The 26,412-nt window shown below is 38.4% G+C and overlaps 1 protein-coding gene across 4 annotated transcripts in view; it reads left to right on the plus strand.

Moving 5' to 3' along the window:
* PACSIN2 (protein kinase C and casein kinase substrate in neurons 2) overlaps positions 1-26,412 on the plus strand; it is a 41,500-nt gene that overhangs the window by 12,732 nt on the left and 2,356 nt on the right. For 2 of the 4 annotated variants that reach the window (XM_064654124.1, XM_064654125.1), the window contains exons 2-10: positions 7,679-7,789; positions 15,823-15,979; positions 16,687-16,922; positions 17,562-17,717; positions 18,714-18,889; positions 19,325-19,445; positions 21,303-21,427; positions 22,086-22,202; positions 23,196-23,392. In XM_064654124.1, the coding sequence (XP_064510194.1) occupies positions 7,730-7,789; positions 15,823-15,979; positions 16,687-16,922; positions 17,562-17,717; positions 18,714-18,889; positions 19,325-19,445; positions 21,303-21,427; positions 22,086-22,202; positions 23,196-23,392 (1,345 nt within the window). In that variant the 5' untranslated portion in view covers positions 7,679-7,729. The remainder of the gene's footprint in view (positions 1-7,678; positions 7,790-15,822; positions 15,980-16,686; positions 16,923-17,561; positions 17,718-18,713; positions 18,890-19,324; positions 19,446-21,302; positions 21,428-22,085; positions 22,203-23,195; positions 23,393-26,412) is intronic. The other 2 variants (XM_064654126.1, XM_064654127.1) reach the window with 2 other exon arrangements.

Consider the following 26,412-nt stretch of genomic DNA (forward strand, 5'->3'; position numbering starts at 1 on the left):
ATATAGGAAGGTCTGTTTTTCCTTGTCCTTTCTCTTACTTTATCCATGGTCAGAAAAGATAGAGTGGAAGGTAGAGTTTGCTGAGATGTTGCTAATGCACAGATTTACAGTTTCTAACAGAGCTTTAGGCTTTGGAAATTAGTTGGTGTTAAGGACAGGGCTGAATTTGGCTCAAATGAGGTCTGTGAATTGGTTCTCTCCTGAAGTAAAGAACAGCAGCTCCTCAATTTAACCTTCAAATGCAGGAAGAAACCCCTGTTTCACCTTAATTGAAGGGTTTAGACTTGCTTCTGTTCAACCCACATCAATATTTCATTAATTAGTATCACAGCCCCGTATTTCCTGAGGTGGAAAAATACAGCTTGTGCCTGTGAAACAACACAGCTGTTTCCTAAGTCTGCAAAGTGTGCCTCCACATCTCACTGAGATATTCAAAAACACTCTTCTCCACTAGTTGTAGGAGCAACAATCATAACCTTTACCATGGGCTTCACATGGTCTTTCACATAATAAACCTGAATATTCACCTTACAGAATATTCCATTACCTATAAAGGTGAATATTCGGCTGCACAGAACCATGGTGGGACTGGAAACCCTTGGGTTGTTTTGAGTGCTGCAGGGTGTGTGTGGGGGGAGAAAAAAAATGGCATTAGTTTGAGCTGCAAGGTTTTCCTCAGCCCACAGGAAGTGCTGAAGTCCAGTCTGATGAGAGAATTGTGTTTGTGGAAGTGGAGGTCAGGCCATGGCCTGCAGGTACCACAATTTTCCGTGCCTTGCTCAGCTCCATATGTGGAAAAAAAAAAAAAACAACCAATTTATTAAGGCTTGCCTTTTCAGGTGAGTATTTTGCACACAGAATATGGAATGGCTTTGCAAAGAACTCTCCCAGTTGCTTTTTTTCCTACCAGAAATGTCCTACACTGTGGCATGGCTGATATAAAAGCTTTTTTGGCCGAGGGAATGTGGTGTTTTGCAATGTTTGTTTGAGAGTGTTTATCATGCTGGAAATGGAGGTTCTGGGACCAAACAGCCTGCTGTCTAAAACATCTATTTCTAGAATGGTCACTGTGTTATTTTTTATTTATGTGCTTTTATGGACTTTTTTTTTTTTGCCAAGTAGATCAGTGTTCCTGATTTGTGTGGTCAGATAAGTAGGCTCTGATATCTGAGGCAGTGCTTCTTGTAATGTTCTCTTTGGCTCCTTAATTTTATGCCATTTTAGAACAGTCACTTTTCTCTGCATCTGCTTTGTCAGTGCACCTGGAAACGCTGGTTCATGGTTTCTCTCCTGGAGAACACATCAATATTACCCTTGTTTTTGTGCTACTGTAAAATTCTACTTAAACTAAATATCCAGTGTGTATCCTTGATGTTTTACTGAGATAAATTTCCATTATGACCATCTAATTCCACTTGGTAAAGGAGCAGTTATTTATTTTTTAAGTATCTGGGCACTTAAAATTTCTTTCTAACTAAATGCTCACCAAGTTTAATTTCCAAGTTTCAAGGGGTTTTGTGCCCCCTTCGTGCTTCTTTGAAACAAACCCAAAGGCATATTTATCTCATTTTTATTTAGGAATACTAAGGTTATTTTTTATTTAGGAATATTAAGGTTAATTTTTATTTAGGAATATTAAGGTTAACGTTTATTTAGGAATATTAAGGTTCACTTCATTTTAGGAGACTGCCAGGACTGGTGAATTAGTGGGTGATGTCACAAGCACTAAAAAAATTAACATTAGAAAAGGGTGAACACTTGTAATTAAACCAAAGTTTGTCCTGCACTTTATCATTTTAATCAGTCAAAGCTAAAAAAATGGAAATGAAAAATCAAAGAATCTTTTTTAGAGTTACTTTAAGTGACAAATGGTCCTGAGTTCTTCAGGTGGTTTTCTGGTAAAATTTACCCAAAGCCAAATTTTATGTGCTTTTTTTTTTCTGCAGCAAAGAAAATGTTAATGTGGATTTTTCCTTCATCAAAAAGACCTAAAAGGTTTTAAAATTAACAATCCTTTCCAGCTTGGGGAGAGAGTTATAAAATAAATACATTTTTTATCTGCAGAACTGTGTATTTTCTTTTCCTCACGTAGTTTATTCTGATTACTGCCTCATCTCTCATACCTCCAGATAAGCAAGAAGTATAATCTGAATATATTAAGGTTTAATTTAAGTTTATGCAAGTATTTTAAAGCTCCACATACCACTTTATCAACCTGGCTGGTGTATCTATGCTATTTAAAGCCTGTACTTTGCAGTGTTAATAATTTCCTGTGGTCAGTGTCTATTTAACTTAAAATTAGAAACCTCTGCAAAGCCTCTGAAGGTGAGTAATAACTGTCCTGGTTAAAACAAAAATCGCACAATTAAAATAATAATAATAATAATTTCTGCTTGACAGGCCACATGCAGGATAAAAATTTTAGTTCTATTTTCTTTCAGTGTCAAACCAGACAGAAACAGTGGCTCATGACTCGTCCTGTCTTATTTACTTGTATATATGTGAAATAAAATGTGCAGGATGAGAGTCTTTTTGCAAAGTTTGGGTCGTTGTCTCACCTTTGAGATGCACTTCTGTGCTGTGTGTTATTCCAGTGTGATAATTTTAAGTTTTATTCCTTTAATAAAATATTCAAAGTGTAATTACCAAAAATAAGTGTTCCCATTCCTTTTATTTTATATAGAGTTTAATTTCAGAGACTGTCTTCTCTCTATAGTTGAGTGGGGGTTTTTTACATGTGGTAAATATAATGGAAATTTGAACTTCTTTAGTGATCTTGTGATGTGTGTTAAAACTATGGCTTGAAGGGTGTTCATCACTTGTGTATTTAGGGCAGTGAATTAGTACTACTTTCAGTGGTTACAGCCATTAACATACAGGCTGAATTCCCCAGGAAATAGTGATTTGATTTCCTTTTATGGCCTTTTCTCTGCTATTTGTTGCTGTAGTTGTTTTCTTGATGGAGACTGAGGGATTTTCTTAAATCCCTATGAAAGAGAGTGCTATTCTCCCTGTTTTAGAGATTGAAAAATAAGAATTTCACCCAAATCATTGACTTGAGACTCCCCCTTTGAAAATCCAAGGCCTGACCTCTATTAATAAAATGCAGTCACGTCTACTAATTGCAGTTAGAAGACTCCACAGCACTTAGTGGTGATTAATTGTGGTTTGCTGCATTTGTTCCCTGCACCCAGGGGCTGGAATTCTTTGCTGTCACTGGAATGTGTAAACCCAAGCGACCTTTCTTCCTGTAGTTACTTGTCCTGTGAATTTATGGAGTTTTCAGTGTGCAGTAGCTGTGATTTTAGCAGGTTTTGGTTCATGGTTTCACAGTATTGCTAAAGGAATTATGGCACTTTTTTCTCTCTGTGTAAACAGCAAATAGATTGCAACCCTGAGGAGGCTGGAAAGTCTTATATATGGATAGAATAGGGAAGGAAGTTGTGTCTAAATTGCTTTATTTAGCCAGGGAATATGAGGTACAGCATATTCATGGTAGGTACACTTGGTAGCAAACCACAGGGCACTTAAAGCATGGGATGTATTTATTTCTATACAGAGAAGTCTCATTTCCTTCCCATTCTGGGTGGAACAAACCCTGGGAGTTCAGTGGAGATAGATTAAGGGAGGATCCTATAGCTGAAGGTTTTTATGAGCAGCTAATTGCAGTTGTGTCCTTGTACCTCAGTAATTCACTCCCCAGTGATGAAACTTGGGATCCTGATGAGTCACATCCCTGGTGACAAACCCTGTCATTCCAAAAATAAGTTTAAAAGCTAATGTGACCAGATGCTTTTCTCTTCTAGAGGCTGTCTCTGTTTCACAGTGAGAGTTCATCAAAGTTATCCCTCATTTGAAGCTTGAGGGGGTTTAACTGAAGGATTTCTTTAAATTCTCTTTCCCCTCTTCCTCTTTGAAAACACTGGGATTCACTGGATTATTTTATTTTAAAAGTCTGCGTTTATTGCACAGATTTTGCAGGTTGTGTGTTGTGCTAATCTCTGCCACCTAACATAATAAAAATAATAAATCAAGTATTTCAACATAAGCAAAGCAAGGGATTTTGCAAATTACTTTGAAGGTAATAACATCAAACTCAACTTCTTGAGAGCAGAGGCAGCTTATTCTGTTCAGCTGGTTTTGTGTGTGGTATCTGAAGGTCTGCTTGCTCATTATTAGTTAATATTTTCCCAAATCCTCCTGTGTTAAGCCTCCAGGATGTTTATAGCAATTCTTTTCACATTGTAGGGCAAGGTCTTCAGCTAGAATGTTCCCAAAGAGAACACTTTAAAAAAAAAGTCTTATTTATTTATTGCTCAGTTACAAAGATCAGTGTATCCTAATTTACAAGAATTGCTGAAAAACCAGAGACCAGAAACCCCCATTTCCGTGGCTATTACATTATGTGCTGTTTAGAATATAGTTATTTTTGACAGTTGGACTTCATGGTTTATTTTTAGCCTCTATAAGTTCTAGTGGCTGATGTGTGCTGGGACCTTTTATGACTTTCTTTTAGGACCTTTTATGACTTTCTCTGTGCTGCTTCGTGTTTGGTGCTTTACCTGCTTCTGGTGACACAGGTAAAAACTTATTTTTAAGGGCTTTGGACTCGATGATTTATTAAATTATTTATATTTTGGTTTTTGATGGATATTCCAAAGTTCCTTGACACGAGGGGCAAAAATATCCTGAGAAGTATTAAATTTATGAAATGTCATTTGTGTTGGCTGAGGAAAGGGCACAGAGCAGGATGCAGAGGGGGGTTCTGTCCAGTGAAAATCTTTAATCTGCCTTTGAGGAAAATGAGATTTACACCTTTGCCTTCTCTTCCTTCCTGCTGCAATCCAGCTGAGCAAAGAACCCCCAGCCTTGTGAGATGCAGGTGATTATTTGTGGAGAATCTTTCTTGTTGTCTTGGTCTAAATTTTCTAGATTTTATATGACAGCTGTAGTTGTTGATAGATTTACTTCTTGTAGTGAAAGGAAAGACCCTGCAGGGGAAATAAAAAAATTCAGTGAACTTTCCTCGTGAAACCTCTGCAAATTCACTTGAAGGAGGGGAGGACCAAACCCTGACAGAAAGAATGTGCTAAAGGCCTGGCTGCTGTAATAATTCTCTTTCATGACTCACCCCAGTCAATGTTCCTATCTCAGAATTCAGTTTATTTTTAAGTAGGGCTGCACAAATAGTGGCTTTTCTGTGCCAGCTGTTGCTATGACTTCACAATATTTCCCTAAATACGCTTGCTCATACTTTCTCACAGCGTAGTGTTTGGCCTCTAAAAACCTTCATTCCATCAGTATTTCCTGAGTGCTGATGGGTTTCATGCTTTTATGGAAAAAAGGGATAACTCTGTGTTGCGTAGTTTTAGTTGAGGAGGAATAAAGGGGTTTTTTTTAAGAGGAAAAAACCACTCCCCACAACCTGTTCCCTCATTTAAGAAAAGCTCTGTTTTGAGCTTTTTCAGTTTTTCCATGTAACTTTTCAGATTAAATTTCCAGCACTGGTATAATTTGGGCTATTTTGTTAAAGGTAAGTGGGCATTGGATTATTCCTTCAGAACAGTTTCACTGTCTTTCCTTTTTGGGATTGGAGGGGGGAAAAAATCCTGCTCATGTGGTTCGGGGGAGCGGGGTGGATGAATTATTAAATTGGTTTCTTTTTCCAAGGTGCTGAACTCTACACTCTGCCTGATCTCTTCCAAACTGCAGTAAAAACCTGGGTTAAAAAATCTTGGTGTGTTATGGAAAAACAGCCATAACCCTTCCTGACAACCCTTGGAATCTTGTTGCTTCCCTTCCCTGCATGGCATTCCTGGCACACAGGCTTGCCTCAGTAGCTTCCTTGGGTTCAGAGTAATCAGGGCTGCCTTAATTGGAAAAATAAACAGTTAGCAGAATCTGTTTTCATTGATCTGACAAGTTGTCTTTAAACAACTCTTATAAAATAATAGTATTATTACAATATCTCATATATATTATTATTTATAATATATGAGATATTATATATATTTGTATATTACAAAATAATAACTAGAAATCATAGCTAAAGATACCACTGCATAGCAGACTCCTAGAAAAAGCTGTTTAATTTTAAACTATTCTTATGAATTTGTCCAGCAAGTTGCAACTTTATTGCACTTCTGTTTCCTCCCTATGCTGCTTGTAGCTATCTAAGAAAGGAGGTGAAAAAATATAAAACCACCTGCAAGTGTGATCTTTGTGTTGTAAAAATTGCAAGGGGCAAAACTAATCTCGAAAGAAGACATTCCATGTAAAGGTGTGGTGCTCAGAGACTCAAAATTGGGTAGAGTTTTAACTTTTCCCCTTTGGTTCAGTAAAAGCACAGGTGGAAAAACTGGGGGTTTTTTTTGTAATTACTAATAACATAACTTGAGGATTGTTGCAATAACATGTAAAAATAATTTGCCTCATTATTTGCTGTTTCGCAGAACCTTTCTTATATTTTTTTTTTGTTGCCTTTTAAAAATAAAAATCTAACAGTTGATGTCCCTGTAGTGGTTTTTATGTATTCAGAGTTAAGGTTATTAAAGCTTTTTGAGAGTTGCATTATGTCAGTGAATTGGATGAAAAACTGAATTAAGGTATTCATCCCACAAGGGGGGGGTAAAATCTGTTTACCAGTATGTAGCCCTGGTAGTGGTTATAGAGATATATATATATATATATTAGATATATATATAGAGAGAGAGAGAGAACAAATAGATATATTATCAATAAATATGAAATAAATATATAAAAATAAACAAATGTAAAATTATATATAAAATAAATAAATTTTTAGAGCAGTCTAAACTTGAAGTATCTGTGGAGATTAAACCTGGATTTGTGTGTGTTCTGTGAGGGAACTGTTGCCTTTCTTTCCTCCTCCTCGGTTTCCAGCCCACAAATTGCATTTGTGGATGAAAGTGCCTGAATTTTTGACTCAATACCAGTTTTGATGCTAATCTTAAATGTCACCTTAAATGTCAGCTTGGGGTACCCCTAATTTTTTTTATACACAGTGATTTATAAACATTTATCCATGAGGATAAATCATATCTGTGATTGCAGCTGTGTCTGTAAAAGCGAGAATGCCCGAATTATTAAAGTAATGACTTATTTTTAATAAAGATCAGAATTTGGAGCTGATTGTTCTTCTGTTTGTTCATTTTGCTAAAATAAACCAATGACATACTATGGTAACATGTCACAGATGTGACACAGGTGGTTCTGGCCTTAAATATTTCCAGGGTTTTTCATTATGTAACACAGATTTCCAGTGGAAAAGGAATAGGAAGCAGGGGCAGGTCATTGTTTCAGAAGCAAAGGGCACTTGATTGTCTCTTGTGGAAGACACTGGAAGTGGAATAGTTGATGAACAAGCATCTCTCTGCTCAATCTTCTGGTTGTAACAGGAAATTGTAGGATTAAACTCAAAATGCAGATGCATTGAAAGGTTTCTGGACAACAAATGTCACGATAAGAGCCAAGAACTTGGTGTGGTGGAAGTTCTCTGTTGGAAAAATGCCCTTTGTGGTCACCTCTTGTTTTTATTTGGCATCCCTGGATATCAAAAAATGGAATGATGCTGCCCAACATAATTTCTCTTTTCATAGCTTTGTAACAACTTTTCATTAATGATGCTCATTTAATCATTTTTAATTCTTCTTTACAGATTCTGAAGGTGTTTGAGCTCTGAATACTCACAAGCTCTTCATACCTCGAAATGTCTGGCTCATATGATGATTCTGTTGGAGTAGAAGTTTCTAGTGACAGCTTCTGGGAGGTAATCCAGATGTTTTATACAATATTTTGATTTTATTTCTCATTCTTATTGTAGAAAATGTGATCTCGTGCATTGCAAACTGTGGAGAGAGCTGCAACACAAGACACCTTTGGTTCTTGTGATCTGCAGAAATAGGTCAAAATTACCTTTTTAGGTTTTTGACCTGGTTCTGTCAGAGGTTTTTAATGGGCACAGAACTCGAGGATCATCCCTTTGGGTAGGGTGTGCAATTCAGAATTGAACCTTTGCCAATGTAAAAGCATAAAAAATAGCATAAAATACTCTGTAATATCAGTAATTTGTGCTGCCCCAATCTGACGAAGGCTTTCAGATGTTATGACAATTTAAGCTTTAAAGAAGAGAAACTTGATAAAGCAGAAAAGGAAAAAGAAAGGTTTGTCAGTGTCAGTCCTGACAATTGGAGGTAAGTGCTGTCTGAGTGAGCTGGATTTTGTAGGACAAACTTCCACCATTGCTGAGGCAACTTCCTGAGCAGCTTCCTTGGAAGAAGTACTTCAAAGTAAAATAAGGAGACACTCAGGAAAAAAGAATCCTGGACCAAAGGGGATTTGTTTTTGATGAGTGTTGGGCACTGGATACTTGGCAGAACATGACTTCAGGCTGGCTGTCCTGTCCCAAGCTGGTGTCTTCCAAATTATCGTGTCTGGAAACTTAAAAGATGAGTGAATGAGAATGGGAATTCTGTAAATTCTGTATGATGATGTTCGGACAAATGTGAATTAAATCCAATAAAGGATGATCAGAAATGGCAATTAGCCTAAATTAGGACCTTCATGAAGTAATTGATGCCCCCTCTGCCCCCCCTGCAGAGCTGCCTCCAGCTCTGGGGGCCCAGCACAGCAAGGACATGGAGATGTTGGAGCGAGTCCAGAGGAGGGACACCAAGGTGGTCAGAGGGATGGAGCAGCTCTGCTGGGAGGAAAGGCTGGGAGGGCTGGGATTGTGAGAAGAGAAGGCTTTGGGGGAACCTAATTGTGGCCTTCCAGGACCTGAAGGGAGCCCACAAGGAAGATGGAGAGAGACTATTTCCAAGGGCCTGGAGTGACAGGAAAGGGGCAATTGCTTCAAACTGACAGAGAGGAGGTTTAGATTGGACATTGGGGAGAAATCCTTCCCTGTGAGGGTGGGCAGGCCCTGGCACAGGTTGCCCAGAGGAGCTGTGGCTGCCCCATCCCTGGGAATGTTCCAGGCCGGGTTGGAATTGGGCTCTGAGCAACCTGGGACAGTGGGAGGTGCCCCTGCCCATGGCATGCTACAATGGCAGGAGGTTGGAACTACATGATCATTCAGGTCCCTTCCAACCCAAACCATTCCATGATTCTGTGATGCTTCTGGTTTGGAGTCATCTTTCCACGTTATATTTGACTGAATTTTAGTCTAAACCGTGTCCATTTCCTTATGTTCTGAGTTGGTTGTTTTCTCTCTGAAGGTTGCAACTTTGAATTACAGTCTTAATCTTTCTGGAAAGGGATAACTAAACAGCTCTGATCAGTGTGGCTTTTTTGACTTGATTAGAAAGGATGTGGTGCCTCTGGAATGCCAGCTGAGTCCTTCATGCCTCGGGTCACAAGAAGTAAAGAACTCTTAATCAATTGGGAGGTTGTTTTGTTACCACAGACTGTCATCTACACTCTTCTGTTAGAGGTTTTTTAAGATATTTGACACCATAGGTTTTTTCTTTGTTTTCAGAGTCAGCTTGCAGTTTGTTAAAAGCCACCTTGCTGTGTTTCACTGCCACAGCTGAAAGCAGTGAGTGTATTTCAACTTGGCCATGGCACAGAAGAGACAGCCTGGCAGGGTGAGCTTTTGAGTTTGCTCCCTCAGACTCCAAAATAGCTCAGATTTATTTACCTTTGGAGTGTGCTGCAAAGCCCATCTTTTTCTTGAAAGGCATTTAGGAAAGTGTGAGGTGGCTGGGTGTGGGACCCATCTAAAGAACTGACTGTGAAAACTCTCTTTTCCTTAGTGCAGATCTTTTGAAACTAAACCACTTTTAGTTCTCGAAAGTTGGTGTTCTATTGAGCTGATGAGAACTGTACTTAATAAAATGTTAAGAACCAAGTTTTTGTCATTGCTGTTGAAAATTTCATATAACATTGTCTTTAGGAAATAAACCACTTGGTTCTCTGTTGGTTTTCTGGCTCTAGAAGGCTTTGTTTTCTTGGGAACTGTCACTGAGAGTTAAGCTCAATGCTTGAAATCCAATACAAATAGTAACTTTGTTTAAAGGTTAATATTTTTTATTACAACATAGATGTTATCAGATTCTGACTTGTGGCTGGGAAATAGTTGTCTTGTTGAAAGGGAACGGGAGAAGTTGCTGTTTGGATTTTTGTTCTTGCTGATGGCTCAGACCTAGCAGTCAAAATATGTTGGGAGGACAAGGCTTAGCCAGAGGTGGTATCTTGTATCAGAACAGCTGATAGGACTGAAAAAATTAGGCTTTCAGAATTATACATGTTTGTGAAAGCTGCTGCTATTTCCATTTCATGCTAAACAATTAAATTGAAGGGGTTTTATTTTCCTATTTGGTTACCCCAAGCTACTACTTAAAGGTTTTTTGTCTTCTAGCAGGATGATAAATCCTTTTCAGGAGAACAAATCCTTTTCTTTTCCTCTAACTCATCCAGGTGTTAACTAAATAAAAGTACTTTAGGAGTCAGAGAATTTCATACATGTTTTGATAAAGGTTGCTTAGAGAGCAAGGAATTGCAAAATAATAAGAAAAGACTTTCTGAAAGGTAATTCCCACAACAACAGTGAAGGATTTCATCAAAGTTTCAGTTGTAGTAATGTCTTAATTTACTTCAGAAATGGAAACTTTTCTCCCTTTATTTAATTGTCTGTCAAGCCTCAGTGTACCTTGTTGTGTCTGGTTAAGCTCATAACTCTCTGGGTGCAGAAATTCTAAAGACTGAGGAATCTTGTTGATGTGCAGGAATTCCTTCATCTGTGTTACTTGGCTGACAGGGGTGATGTGCTTTGGGTAATCAAGGGTCATTGCTGGCACCCTGAAGCAGGGTGGCACTAAGTTTTCCAAGGGAAAGTGGAAAATTTGCAAACCCCATGTGCAATTTGAAACCCTTTGCATTTCTTTCTCATCTATAATATGAACTCTAAGCATTTGCAAGGCTGCTGTAAATGCAAATCTCAGTTTGTCATGATCATTCCTGCCACTTTCTGCATCCAAAAATAAAATTGAGTTAGTGAAACACAAGCAGTGGACAAACCTCTTGGCCTTGTTCTGCTGGAGTAGTTTTGAAATGCACGTGAAAGGATTTGGGTTGTTAATAATGACCAAAATGCATCCTAAAATTTGCTTTCTATTAAGCTCCAGCCTTATGCTTGCTAATCACTGTTATGGACATATTAAAAATGCCTTGGGCAGGATGAGACCAGTGCTGTTGTTGACTTACCTACCTGTGGGGGTAAGAAAGCCCCTGAGTAAGTGCTCCTAGAGATCAAAGTGCAAGTGTCTGCATATCTTGCAGGGTAAGACATCAAAAGGAACAGCTCCCCAGCCTGTGGAATCACTTGTTTTTAATGAGCTGTGGGTTCCTCACAGACTGTGTGGGCCTCCCACCCTGCATGTGCATCCTTATCTCCCTTGTTTTCTGCTCCCTCAGCAACAGGGAGCCCCATTGACTGCAGGGCTCTTTGGCTGCCCTGGGGAAACACCTCCTGCCCCCCCGAAATAGTCACTGTGGAGAGCTGCTAAACTGGGATTGTTTGAGTGCTGGGAGGGATTCCCTTGGAGGACAGGGCCTGGTGTGCCTTTGGAAGTGCTGAAGGCATCCTGAAGTATTTTCTGGGAATGCACCAGCAATACAAGGTTTTCAACTTCAGAAAGTGGGAGTTGATCCCATATGTAGTGTGGGTGAGTCAAATTTGATGTCCTGTGCTTCGTTCCTGCTGCTGTCAGCCAGGGGCTGCACGAGGCAACTCTTGAGGGGGGAGATGTGTTGGATGCAGGGAAACTGGGGGAGAAATTCCCAAAACTCCCTCTTGAATGTTGGAAATTGTTCCTGTGTTGAGGGACTTCAGTTCCTTGTCAATGAGTGCTTTTTGCTGATGGAGCAGACTGCTCCTGTTTGCCTTTTTTCATTTTAAAAATATTTGGGCTCTGCAATAGTAGATTCCTGTCACATATGCATTTTTTAATCTCCTCCTAACATTGAGCAACATAATGTTTTCCATTTCTATTGCCAGGTATTTGCTTACTGGTGTATTTGGCTGTAGGTTTTGTGGGTTTAAGAGCTTCCTCGGGACTTTTCTTGTAAATTCATATGGGTAAACTTGCAAAACTTACTCAGAGCTAGTACTCATAGGTACTTGGACTGTGCATGTGCTAAGTATGCAGCAAGATAATTGGTTTTTATTTATAAAACCACACAGTGTTAGAGATGTTGGTTGAAATGTTTGGAAACTTCCCCTTTGACGCAGCTGGAAAGAAATTTTACTCCTGGTCTAAATGGAATGCTGGAAGTAGTGTTTGGCCATCAGTGTGCGTGGGTTTGACTGTGAACCCTCAGAGCTTATTATTCTTTTTCCTGCCTATGAGTATTTGTCCCTAAAAATACCCTTGTTTTACCCTGTGGAGACTATATCTTTCAAATTATTCCAGTTCATAAAGGCCAACTTGTCATGAATAAGTGGAAAAAGGAGTTGACATCAAATCTTTCTTCAGGCACTTGCAACTCCTGAAATATTTGTGGTTATAACAATTACCATGATATACTAGAATTCACTACCAGGAGAGTAGCAGTAGCTGAACATTTGAGACCTTCTGGGCTGCCAACAAATTAAAATACTCTTGTTTTTTTCATTCAGTGTACCAGAAAAACCTGCAGAGGGTGTTTAACTCTATATAGGCTTTTATGCTGCTCTGTGAAAATGCCTTTAAAAAGAAAAAGAGTCTGTTAGTTGAGGTAAAGGAGCCTAAATAATTTAAACTCTCCCTTTGTGTTTAGTGCTGTAAAATAAGGAGGTTGTAAACTCTTAAATATTCCCACTAAAGATAATATCAATTACAGTGCTTGCCTGCAGGATCGACTAAGGCTTATTAGTGGCAAAGCTCAGTATTTTGGAAAAGGGGAAACTGGTTAATTCAGCTTAGAAAAGGTGGGGAGAGACACAAAACTGTGAATCTTAATTTTCACAGAATTCAGTGACTCACTGAGTCTGTCAAAAAAGTGACCCTTACAGTGGTATTTTTAAGCAATAAACTCTTGGGGCTATTTCCTTTTGAAATGTTTCTGACAACTAAGGGTGAAGAGCAGCTGAGTTTGGTATCATGTAATAAACTCTCTCTCTCAGATGGATTTAATGTTGGTGCTAAAATGAAAGGGGGATATAGTTTGTAAGCATTTCTTTTTCTTCTGGAAACAGAAACTTTACAATCTTGCACTTTACCTTGCTGAAACAAATGTCCTATTTGTAGGACAAGGAAACTTCAAGTTTTAGTTGTCTGCTGTCTGTTCAACTGGAAATAGCCCAATGCTCAGAATGATCAGAAGATTATTCTAAGTAGCAAAAATTATTCTAACTAGCAAAATCATATATTTTCATGTATTGATCAGGGCTAATGGAGAAATCTGCAAAATTGCAAGGCATCTGAAAATTATGTAAATGTGGCTCCGACAGAAACAAAGAAACACAGGATTTCTTTGTTTGGTTTTGTTCCTGCTCAGTTGCTACTAATAAAAGAATTTGTCGTTTTTGCTTTAGCTCAAATACTTCTCACGAAGGGGAAGGGGGAAGTCTTGCAGAATGTTTGCCTTCTACCTGAGAAACTGGAGAAAATAGTCTTGAATAAAACAATGTATTGTTTCTCTGATTCAGGGTGTCTTTAATGTGTTTGTAGGTTTTTAATTTAATTGTTTTAACTTATCTATAATTAACTCGGTAGTTCCTTGGCCACATAAAGACTGGGATTCTTTTCCTTTTACTGTGGTTTAAAGACCTTGTGTTCTCCTACCTCTCACTGCCTGCAGCAGTGACAGGCTGCACATTCCACTTCTCAGAAATGTGTCATTGCAGTGTCCACAACTTGAAATGCAATTTTTTTTTTTTTTGCTTGGTTTATTCCACTAGGTATTTAAAATGTTACATGCCAAGTTACATAACTTATGTTCTCTGTCATGGGACACAGAAAAACGTTCTATCTCCAAAATTCTGGCATTCCTCAGAGGGCAAATATTAGTGTAAAAGGCTTTCTTTGCAATAGTAGGTTATTTTCTGGTATTGCAGGCCTGGTTCCCCTTTACACTGGTTCTAACCTGGGATGCTTAGTTCCTTCAGTCCCCCTTATGGAGTGAATTATCTGTGAATTATCTGCAGGCAGCTCTTTAAAGGTGCAGTAATAGCAGACAGACCATAATAGGTGAGATAATTCACTTCTCTGAATACCTGCCTGGAATTTGGCCAAGTGCTGGATGTTACCACGGGGTTAGAGTTGGCTCAGACAATGCAAAACGAAAGGATTAAATACCCCACAAGGCAGCCAGCTCTCCTTCAATATTAACATTTAAAATGCTAATTAAATAGTGAGAATTTATGGAAGGAAATGTTGGTGCTGGAGACATAAATCCCTGGGCACATAACAGGAGACACAAATTGATGCTAATACAAGGCCTCAGTAGTTGTGCCAAGTCAACATAACCTGTTTTTTGACTGTGGACCTACAGCTGGAGTAATCTGGATTTGTCTTCCATTACAAAGGCTTCAGAAGGTATTCTTTGAGGTACTTCATGTCCTTAATGTTTTGACTACATATGTATATGGTGTTTGTTAGGGAACAGTGTTTGAAACTGCCTGTTCTCAGTTTTTATTTCTCCTGAAAACGAGAGGTTATTTTTCATGCTTTCTTGTTAACAATGCAATCTGTTGACATGGATGCACTGACCATCCTGATTTTTGGTGTCAGCTGCTTTGTGATGCTGGGACCTTCTTATCTTCAGTTATTGTGTGCAGTTCTTTACAGGATTTACACAAATCAGTGACTGCCAACTAATGCTTTACTTAGGTGCTGCCTGAACTTCCTTGATCTGTTGAAATGGATCTAATCCAACCCAAAAAACATCCTCAAAGGAATTCCTTGAGGCCACTGCCTAAAAGAGTTGGGTTTGTCCTGTCATTGATGGGTTTGATTTTATTTTTCTCCCCAGCTTTAATGAGGAGTCCCAACATATATCTGTATTTATCAGTACAGTCACTTATTTTCCCAGCAATTAATAAAGAGCTTTTTTCCATTTAAGAGCATTTTCATAAAGAGTATTTCCCTATATACCATTTTCATCAGAATGTACATCTGCTGACAAAATTCTGAATAAATGTCAACCTAAAAGCTGGATGTTCTTCTGTGTGTCAGATGTGGAGCAGATATGATTCAAATGTAAAAATGACTACCATGCCTTGAGTATTCGAATGTTTCATTCACTCCTAATCTTTATTTTTCAGTCAGGTGGTTTGGGGCAGATAAGAAACTGGCTGTGACATTTAACAGGCTGTGCAAGTTCTTTTAACAGAGTTCTTAGGTTTCGTTTAATGTTTACAAAAGCCAACCTGAGTGACCTTGAATTCAGTGGAAATATTACTCTGGGAGCAGTATGAGGCTTTTTTTTTTCCTCCCCTTCAGTCATCTAGATTAGTTATTCCATGTGCACAAGAACCAAAGGAGAGTGTTAATTATGTAATGGATGCTCACTGTACAGTGTGCATTTTTCTCCATATCTTCATTCTGTATCCTCCTGCATTGCAGGACTAATAAAAATATAATAAAACTTTCACTTCTAAAGTTTTCATTTTCAAAATTACCAACTTTTTTTTTTCAGGAGAACTTGTGGCCTTTGTTTTATTGTTGCAGTTGGGTTTTAAGATAATTTAACCTTCTGCTATAACTGATTAATTCCTGCTAGATTTTCTTACTCTCATTGAACAGTGTTTGTGTTAATTAGAGATTCATCTCCTTTTCAGAGCTCTGAAGCAGGAATTGAATGTTGGTCTCTTTGCAGGTTGGGAATTACAAGAGGACAGTAAAAAGGATTGATGATGGCCACAGACTTTGCAATGACCTCATGAATTGTATCCATGAACGGGCACGGATAGAGAAGGTCTATGCTCAGCAGCTCACAGAATGGGCTAAAAGGTGGAAACAACTTGTGGAAAAAGGTAATTCCTTCTGATTCTAAGCTCTGAAAACTTTCCCCAATGGAAAAAAAAATGTTTCTGTATGTCCTTGTTTTGGTAAGTACAAATATTGCACTTTTTAGCCTATAATGGAGTCCTTGCAAGAGGCTCAGTAATGTGACAAGTGACCAAGCTTTTCTTGATAAAAAAACCAACCAAAGCCCTGCTATTTTGCAAGTTTGCTTGTTCCTTACTGAAGCAGATGAATCTTGCCTCCAGTACTGAGGTATGTTTTAGAAAACTAACTGTTTCTAGATAACTAATAGTAGAGAATACGGTTTGAAAAGGGATTCTGAATAATAAGGGGTCAGTGGCTGTGGGGAAAAGACTAGTATTGCTCTAATAAGACTAAGTTTAATATATTTGAATATATTCTGCCACAGTTTGTCCTTTCATGGTTATTTGGGCTTCAAAAAGCATGTTGAGAAATGGAAGGCAGTTCAAAGGTGGAATACGGAGAATTGTGACACAGGGAGAAGGACTCCAGACTGAATGAATATTCAGTTTTCTGGCATAAATTTTGCAATATTCTAAATTCCTATGAAAAAAACCTGTTGCCTTTTTCTAGGACTGCATCAGTATTGCTGTTTAGAAGTGAATATAAGTGAATAGTTTGAGGTAGTTTCTTGGGAATATAAGTTCCATGTGGGTGGTGGTTACTGAGAAATGACACTTTCTGTTGTGTTTAGGCCCACAGTATGGAACAGTAGAAAGGGCTTGGTGTGCTTTTATGTCAGAAGCTGAAAAAGTGAGTGAACTACATCTAGAAGTAAAAGGTTCACTGATGAATGAAGATTTTGAAAAAATCAAGAACTGGCAGAAGGAAGCCTTTCATAAGCAAATGATGGGAGGATTTAAGGAAACCAAAGAAGCAGAAGATGGATTTAGGAAAGCTCAGAAACCCTGGGCAAAAAAGCTGAAAGAGGTACAGCAGTAGATTATGTATTAGATATCCTGTGTTATGATATACTTATGTATCAAATCTCTATAAGGGAGTAAACTCCCTGTTCTCTCTGCTGGACCCTCCTTTCTCAAAAAGATCTCTTGCTTTCTGTCCTCTTCTGAAAATAAGCATTTTTCTCTTGGTCTCTCCTAATCTGGAAAAAGTGGGATTTAAGCTGTCACTTAAACAGTATCTGATTTCCTGCATTTGAAAGTTATGAGTTGCTCAAAGAAATGAGCAGGGGAAATACGTTTGTATTTTGGGGTTTTTTTTCCCTGTCACGTAACATTGTTCTTAAATAACAGGTTTGTAGGGGAGCAGGAGAATGTGGGCATGAGGAAAAACATTCAGTTGGGGACTTTCTGTAAACCTTTTGTTGAGTCTGTTCAACACTTCTCTAAACTGTATGAGTGACATTCCTTGTGTGGTGAGAGAATGCTGCAGTAATTTCCTTGTGTTGATTCCTTGGCCTAAAGGAAAAAACAAATGCCCCCAAGAAAGAAAGAACATCCTGAAACAAAACCTGACACTTCTTTCGTTGCATCATGATTTTAAGGCTAAAAAGTAGTTGATGTTTGCTATCTACTGTCCCAGATGCAAATACTGAACTCTCCTTTGTAGGTGGAAGCTGCAAAGAAGGCCTACCATGCAGCCTGCAAGGAGGAGAAACTGGCCATCTCCAGGGAAACAAACAGCAAAGCTGACCCAGCACTAAATCCTGAGCAGCTGAAGAAGTTACAGGACAAAGTGGAGAGAAGCAAACAAGATGTGCTAAAGGTATCCTGTGTGCTGACATACTTTTTAACCCACAGCTTGTGCATATTTAAGCTTTTTTTTCTTCCCTCCTGAGTGTGCTGTGAGCAGCAGGGGAGCTCACCTTCAGTACCAAAATTTAGTGTTCTCCCAAGCCTGAGTTGCTGCCAAATTATTTTCCTCTGAAGAATGACTAATGTGTTGCTGCTGTTTCATGTAAGTACTTTCAGCACTGAGCTAAGAACAATAAGCTAGCAAAGTTCTAGGACTCATTTACTAGTGACAGCTGAGCTTGGGAGGCTTTGAGATGCTTCAGACTTGCTGATAACATCTAGATATGTTGTCCTTCTTACTGCAGAATGCATTTTTTTAATAAAGTAAGCTCACTTGCTATAAAGTAAGATAGAATTAATTTCAATAAATGCTGTTGTGTTGCCCAGTTTGGTTCAGCTCTTCACTAGGCTGCCACCAAGAGGCTTTTCTAGTGTGACTTTTCTTCAGAGATGTCTTTTTCCTTTGAGGATGCTGTCCTGTGGTCTGGAAGGCTGATGTTCCATGGGATGGGATCTTTTAATTCCTGTGTGGGGACTATTTCTGTAAATTAGTGCAGAGTCTGAGGTTCTGTCTCACTGAGCTCACAGCATATGCAATTCATGTTTACAAGAGTTGATACAACTCACAGTGGACTGTAAATTACTAAAGGAGGAAAGACAATACTTTTAAAGATGTCCAAAGAACTTCAGTAACTTGACTGCCTGCTCTGATTTACTCTTTCCTTTAGTATTACACCAGCATTTGTCATGGTCTGTTAAAAAGCCAGAGAAGAGGCTTTTAGAGCTTTATTGTAACTGTTTTGCAGTTGACTTAGATAACTCTCATCATGATCTAATGTACAGTGGTCACGAGAAGAGATTGCAGTTTGGGAACTTCTTGCTCTAAATCTTGGCCATTACATGGATGAGTCTGTATTATAAGGTAATACTAAAATACATTGCTAACAGTTTGTTTTTCTGCCCCCAGACAAAAGAAAAGTATGAGAAATCCCTGAAAGAATTAGATAATGCCACTCCTCAGTACATGGAGAACATGGAGCAGGTGTTTGAGCAGTGCCAGCAGTTTGAGGAAAAACGGTTGCGTTTCTTCCGGGAAGTGTTACTGGAGGTCCAGAAGCACCTGGACTTGTCCAATGTTGCAAGGTAAAACTGTAAGACAAATTCTCCCTGGGAAAACTTCTGCTTTAATCCAGAGTCCCAGGGACTTAGCACAAAACCAGTTTCTACTCTAGACAGGCTTTTAAATTCAAGCAGCTCCAAGGTTGGTGTTCAGTAGTTTAAATACAGTCCTATGTACATCCTGTTTTTACTGCCACAAGAGTCATAATTCTAAAGTCTGGCAAATAAGAATTTTATGGTTTTGTGAACTTTCAGCAGGTTTACTTGTTGGGCTGCTCTTCCTTTTTTACAGGCAGTTAATAGGTCTGTCAGGCTGTAAAAGTCTGTCTTGCTGTAAGTTGTTCTTTTTTGATACTATTGTGAACTTTGAAATATTAAAAAAACCCAAACAAAACTGACCAGGGGATTTTCCATGTTTCTAAATGTTATACTGAATTCAAAGACAAATTTGTTTTGCAGTTACAAAAATATTTACCGTGAGCTGGAGCAGAACATCAAATCAGCAGATGCTGTTGAAGACTTGAGGTGGTTCAGAGCCAACCAAGGTCCAGGGATGTCAATGAATTGGCCTCAGTTTGAGGTAAGCTCAGAGTACCTAAAACCCAGAATTGGTTTGGCTGTTTTTTCCTCTTTGCTTTTTGTAATGTTCCTTTCTGGTGTAACTTCAGGCTTCCAACACTGAATTTTTTGTTTCTGCAAGTCAGAGAAGTTTTCTTCTCTTAATTTTCAATTTTAATTCTCATCCTCCAACTTCTGGAGGGGATTATGTTGGGCACCTATTTAAAGAGAAAAGGGGTAACCCAGAAAGCTGTAGTGATATTTTATAAGATAAAGTCATAAGCCATCATTTAATTGGTACATCTCTGACAGCTGCATGTGTTACCCTTTATGTTTTACTTCTCTCTTTGGTGTCAGACTTGAATTTGAATCTCCTTGCTGTTACCAGGTAATAAGGAGTGAGTGCAGCAAAGACTCTCTGAAAAAGTCTGAACTAAATACTTCAAAATTTGAAAATTGGCATTTAAAATTCAATGCTGTCATATTAAAAATAAAAAGTTCTACCTTTAATTTTAATTGCTGAATGGCATCTTTAAAAGAAAGGGGTTTGTTCTAAGCAGTGTTCTGTTAACATAAGTACAAACATGTGTCAGTGCAGAGTCATAGTACTGGGGTATCAAATAGCTGGATTTGGAATGAGTTTGACCAGAATCAGGGGTTTGGTTGAAATAATTTCTAGACATTAAATTAATGGAGCGGAAGAATAAACTATTTCACTATTCCCTTATTAACAATAATGGAAAATGTCACTTGTTTTTAAAATATTGAGCAACTTTAGAAGGTTTGAGGAAGAAACTCATAATAATACTGCAGAATTTACCTGAAATGCTGAACTAGAGTTAATTCTGTGAGGGGCAATTACCATCCTTTTTCTCAAGCATTATAATTAACAAATTAAACCCTCTTGTTGCTGTTCTCCTAATCAAGTTTTCTCTCATTTACATGCTACAAGGATGATGTAAGTAAAAAAAAGTCATGATCAAATGCCTATGAAATTGCATTGTAAACTGCAAATGTGCATAGGTCAGTGGTCTTTAAACTGTGGTAGCTCAGAAATCCAATGTCTATTTTGCAAAGTTAAAATAATGAGGTCTCTCTGAAGAGTTGGCCAGAAAGCACTTTAAACTGGGCTGACTTTGCTACCTGTATAAGCCCAGTAGTAATAGCAAATCTCAAAACTTTAATTTCCTGTTAAAAGTATGATTTTTATTTTTTTTTCACCTTTAATGGTTCTGAGAGGTAACATGTCTCAGCATAGGATAATTTGCTTGCATCCAGTTTGTTCTCTCTTTTATATCATTATATGCAGCTTGGTTTACCCTGATGTGTAGGAGTTGTGTTTAGGTCTCATCCTGCCTGTCCATCTGCCTCTGAATGGCTCAGACATCAAAGAGGGTCTGAAAGTGGCATCATGAGTCTTGTCATTTGTTGATTTGAGCCTTAACTCTCAGAGATGGCTTTTTAGCACAATAAATGTCACTAAATCTAGAGGGAAGGACCTTATGGCTCAGATCTTAGGGACAGGAGAAGTGATGCACAGTGAGTTTAAAAAGCAGCTTCTTTGTAGGTCATTCTTGGAGCACTTCTTGAGAAGTAAACCCTCTCTTATAACACTTTTTTAAAATTAAATGTAAGATTTACCTTTTAAAGCCAGATGTCCTGGCACTGTTTGAAGCTGTGAGCCCTCACAGTACATCTTTTTAAGAGCTGCACTGGCCAGCTCTTTTGATTTCTCTAACTGAAACATTAACTCACCTTTTTAATAATTATTGGTACTCTTGTATGGATGGATGTCTGTTCCATAACTCAGTTTGAAATATAAATGTGGTAATTACTTGTTCAATTAAATGTCTCCATCACGTTTTGCATTCCTTGATAGGAGTGGTCTGCAGATCTGAATCGTACCCTCAGCAGAAGAGAAAAGAAGAAGGCTTCTGATGGAGTGACTTTAACTGGTATAAATCAGACAGGAGACCAAGTTTCACAACCTAACAAACACAGCAGGTAGTTTTTTCGTGCCTAAAAAGACTAATTGCCAAAGATTATTATCTATACTAAGCTCTACAGCATCAAAAAGTTGCTGTTCAGTCAATTATCTGTGAGCATTTTTAGTGGTGTCTCTGCAGTTCACAAGTTAATTTGGGAATTATTCTCAGTTTCACAGTTCTCTGTCCATTGGGAATTGAAGGAAACCAAGCTTCAGGAGAAAGTGAACTTTCTGTAGCTAACCTGGTAGTCTCTTGCTATCTTCCCATCTCTAGAAAAGACAATTATACTGTGAAATCTTAGCTTGCAAAACAGTCACTTCAGAATTCTGGATGTGATTAATATAAAACTCTTAACATCAGCTGCTCAAAAAAGGAATAAAACTTGCTAGAAAAATTGCACTGCCTTTTATTGCAGGCAGTAGGAAAAAGAAATTATGGTCCATGAAGGATATTTCTAATTCTGGAGGAAATGTGAGACTTTCCAGGCTTTTTTGGGTCTTTATGCTGCGCTCAATGGTTGTTTGGGGTTTTGTTTATTTTTCTTTTTCTTTATTTTTTTTTTAAATTTGGCTGAAGGAGGGGTCTGCTAAGAAACTGCCTAGTGGGACACCAGTGACAGTGTTCTGCTCTTCCACAGATAGGGTCACCATAATGCTTTTTCTTTTCCAAATTAGCAGTCTTAGTGTCCAGAGTAACACAGTGCAGTCAGTACAATCAAGTTACAATCCCTTTGAAGATGAAGAAGATACTGGGAGTACTGTCAGTGAAAAGGAGGACAATAAGATCAAAAAGTTGGTGAAATGTCGTTTTTGTTTTTGTTTTTGTTTTTTTTCAATTGTTTTCACATTTTGCACTTTCTCTGTCCAGGGTTTCCTATTTTTGGTTTCTTTAACACTCTGCTGGTCAGTGCATGAAGTGTTTTTAAGCAGTTGTGTGAGCAACACTGTGACCTAACTTGTCTTTCCTAACAGATGCCACATCTGTTGCCTTGATCTTTGGGCTGAAACCACTGGGGTTATTGGCAGTTGCTAACAGAACTGCTGTTGCTTTTTCCCCCTTCCTTTACCCCTCCTATGAAATGTTAAAACTGATGTGTTTTTCTAGTGAAACTGCTTCTGGGGCTTTACTCTGTGTCTTCTTGCTGAATAAATCTGCTTTTAAGGTTGCTTTCTTTTTTTGTTTAGGACCTTCTCAAGCAGCTGCCTGTTGCTTCAGTTTACACACTGAGGACATAGCACTCTCTTAAATGGCATGTGCATGCTGGACAGTGAACTTTCCTTTCAATCACAGACTTGTTGCAGTATAATACAATAGAAATACAAGTTTCTTTATTGGTGGATTGCACCATGCAAAAAGTGTTGTAGAGGTGCACAGAGGTTTGGGAGGAAGGTTCTGCAAAGCTATTTAAATGTCTTATCCTAAACCAGATAATTCCTCTCATCTTACTACCATTTTACCTTTCTAGAGGAAATAGTCCCAAGGATTGTGTAGATTCCTTGATAGAGAAGTTTTTTGAGTTTGTGGGGAGGTTGTCTTTGATATGTGTCGATTTTACCTTTTTCTACCTTGGTAAATGTATTATAAGCTTTGTTTTGGTTTGGTTTTTTGGGTTTTTTTAATGAGGCATTGTCAGTTAAAGATAAGTGAGAAGAGACCAGAAAGAAAATTTCAAACCTGGGCCTTAGAGTGGAGTTTAAACTTAATTAGGGGAGCTGATACCTTAGTGGTATTTCTACTCTCCTGTTTTAAGAGCAGAAAAGACTAATTGAAAAATTGATTTCCAGCGTGAGCAGCTATGAAAAAAACCAAAGCTACCCCACAGACTGGTCTGATGAGGAGTCCAACAATCCCTTCTCTTCCACTGATGCCAATGGAGACACCAATCCCTTTGATGAGGACACCTCTCCAGCCATGGAGGTGAGAGTACGAGCACTCTACGACTACGAGGGCCAAGAGCAGGATGAGCTCAGCTTTAAAGCTGGTGAGTCAACAACATTATTTATCCAACAGTACTTAATATTAAAAATATCTTTCAGAATATTTATCAGAAAGGAGAAAGGCTGGGCATTTTTTTTCCTCTTCATCTTTTCTGAACTCACCTGTGTTACAGAACGAGTTGTATTTCTTTAAAAAGGAGTTTATGCAGCAGTGAGGGAAGATGTTGGGAAAATCTTTTAACTTTAACAACATAGTGTTTGTCGAAATATCAGTGAATAATGCCTAATTTTGTACCAGAGATAGTGCTTAGTACCCCTGTCAGAGATTAGTGTGGTCTTGTAACAGATAGTGCTGACTCCCTGCATTGGTGACTGGTAATCCTGTGCCAGCTGGTGCTTAATCCCTGTATTTACCTATCCCAGTTTATTGTTTACTAGTAAATGTCTTAGTTTTGAGAGCAAAGACAGGGTGTCTGAGCAAAGCTGATAAGAAAAGTGCATCTTGACCTGTCCACAAATTGAGATACTTTCAAGGAGAAGAGATTCATAACAGGATAATGTGGGGAATGGGGAACCAGAGGCCCTCATAAGACCCCTGCTCATATCCAAATAAATCCATGGAAATATTTAGCATATAAGTGAGTATTCCAGAAATGTAATGGATGTGCTAGTTTCATGAATATAACCTGGTTTTTAGACTGCTGGGTGTGCATTTAGGTGGAGAGATCCCTCCTGCACCCAGTGCTGGAATTAAGGAATGTCAGCTTTTTAACCCCCCAAACTGGTTGGAGAGTTTATTCCCCTTTTTTGGGTTGTTTCTAAAGCTGTTTCTCTGAATGTACAACTCCCCTTACAGGATCCTGCCCAACCCTCCTCCCTCCCTAATAGTCCTTCTGAGTAGCTCCTGTTTGGCAGCACTGACTCCTGATCTGTTTGGAATATGTTGGGATGCATCTGTTTGGGATATTCCTTCCTCTGTTAAACAAAATGACCTGCAGAACTGAAAATCCTCTCTCTTCTTACTTGGTGGCAGTAACAGCTGCTGCTTTTAGCTGTCTAGAAGTGCCAACCCTACAGAGTTTAGTAGGCAAACCCCTAAACACCTGACTTTTCAGTATTGTAGGCTTCCAGAGTGGAGGAATGGGTTTGTTTGGCCATTAACTGGTTTGAGTTGTGCCCTGATGGAAGCACAGTGGTTACAAAACATCTGTGGAATGCACAGCAACCAAAGTGATTCTTCATTCTTCAGACTTTAACTTCTCCTTTTACTGAGCAGGGCTGGGAAGCAAGTTAATCCTCTGGAAATATATGTGTGTGCTGTGCCTGTGAAGCAGCAGGGTGGCAATCCAATGGTTTGCAGGAGTCTTCCACTGGCAAAACTATGCAATGTTTATACCCATAAATACAGATAAAGTGCAGAAAGTATGAACTGTGAGATGTAGGTAGATTTGACTTAAAATTAGCTTAATACCTTGGAAAGAAGAACATCAAAGTAAATTACAACACCAAATTACGTGGTTGTATCAACCCTAGGAAAGGGGTGGCATTCTAGCCCATGAATCCCCTTACAGATGCTGAATTATAATTAAACTTAGGGTTTTTTTCAGAAGTGTTTGTCTGATAGATTTGCACTGAACTAAAGACTAAGGGGAAAAACTCCTCAGGTCATGAAGGAGCTGGTTTAAAACATCCTCAGTCCTGTGCTCCTGTCTAGGTATCCCCAGACTCCTGAGCAGCTGTCAACAGAGGATTAATGCATTTTAGGGATGGGTTTAAATGTACATGGATATTCCCAGATGGGATTTCCTTGGGCATTCAAAGAATTTGCCTACAAAGTTCTTTGTGGTCACTTCTAGATACGTGTTGTAGAATATCTGCTCTGCATAGTGTCCATTAAATATACTTTAATACATAGTGTCCATTAAATATACTTTAATACATGAAACTCATTTTTGTTAGTGGAATACCTTATACATTTGGTGTTTGGGTTTTTTTTTTCGCCTTGGCAAACAATTGTGGAAGGCTTCCAAAGAGGAAGAATAACTTTATTTATATCTTATGAGAGGTTTTATTATATATATATATATAAAACTATCTACCATATGTCTGTCTTGCCCTGCTGTGGCCCTGCCATGGCTGAGAATAAATATCTACAGTAAATGTTGTCAGAACATGTTATTGTGTGTTCTGTTTTTATCATAGCAGTTGTTTCACTGTAACTCTTGTGCAGATGACACTTTAAAGTGTTAATATTTTCTTAGACCTCCAAGATCACTGAGTTTCCAAGCCCAAGCCTAAATACAAATGCAGCTGCACTGGGGGGGTCACTGTCAGTGTGGTTTTATTTTCACTCTTTCACCCCTTATTAACATATTTCATTTTTATTAACATATTTCACTCTTTATTAACATACACTTCATGGAAGCAACAGGCAGGTTTGTAATTGTGCACTCTCTCATTCTGCAGTGGGAAAAAAATGTCTCCATAAACCAAGTACAGTCAGCAGTGCCAAACTTTTGTTCATAATGGGGTTTTTTTTTGTTATCTGGTAAACATACAAAGCAGAGGAGATGAAGCTTTAACCTTTTTTATCTAAGAGAGGATGTGTGTATCTAGAAGATGGATGTGTTAGGAAGGTTTGATATGAAGCTTGGCAATTTCTGCCAAAGAATTTACATTCTTTAGGCTGGTTCATGTCCTCCTAAATGATACCAAGACTTTATACCATTTGGGACTGTAATAAGTGGTTAATACCTTCATCCTGTATTTCCTATTGCTAACTAAGGTGAAACACAAATCAGTTTTGTCCAGGGAAACCATTTGACACAGCTCATGGGGAAATAATTGTTGCTCAGTGTGGCCTTTTTTACCTGGCTGAGGTGGATGTTCATTTGCTCATGTACAACATCTTGGAGGCTCTCTAATGCCAAAGTATTTCCTGAGGATGTACAAGATAAGATTAGTCAAAACAAAGTTGTATTATAGTTCATAAATGTCTGGATATTCATTTTCAGCTTTTGCTGAGAGCAAACTGTGAGTTACTTAATTTTTGTGGCATTTTCAT

Source organism: Pseudopipra pipra, chromosome 5 (assembly GCF_036250125.1).
Source record: "Pseudopipra pipra isolate bDixPip1 chromosome 5, bDixPip1.hap1, whole genome shotgun sequence".
NCBI classification, from domain to species: domain Eukaryota; kingdom Metazoa; phylum Chordata; class Aves; order Passeriformes; family Pipridae; genus Pseudopipra; species Pseudopipra pipra.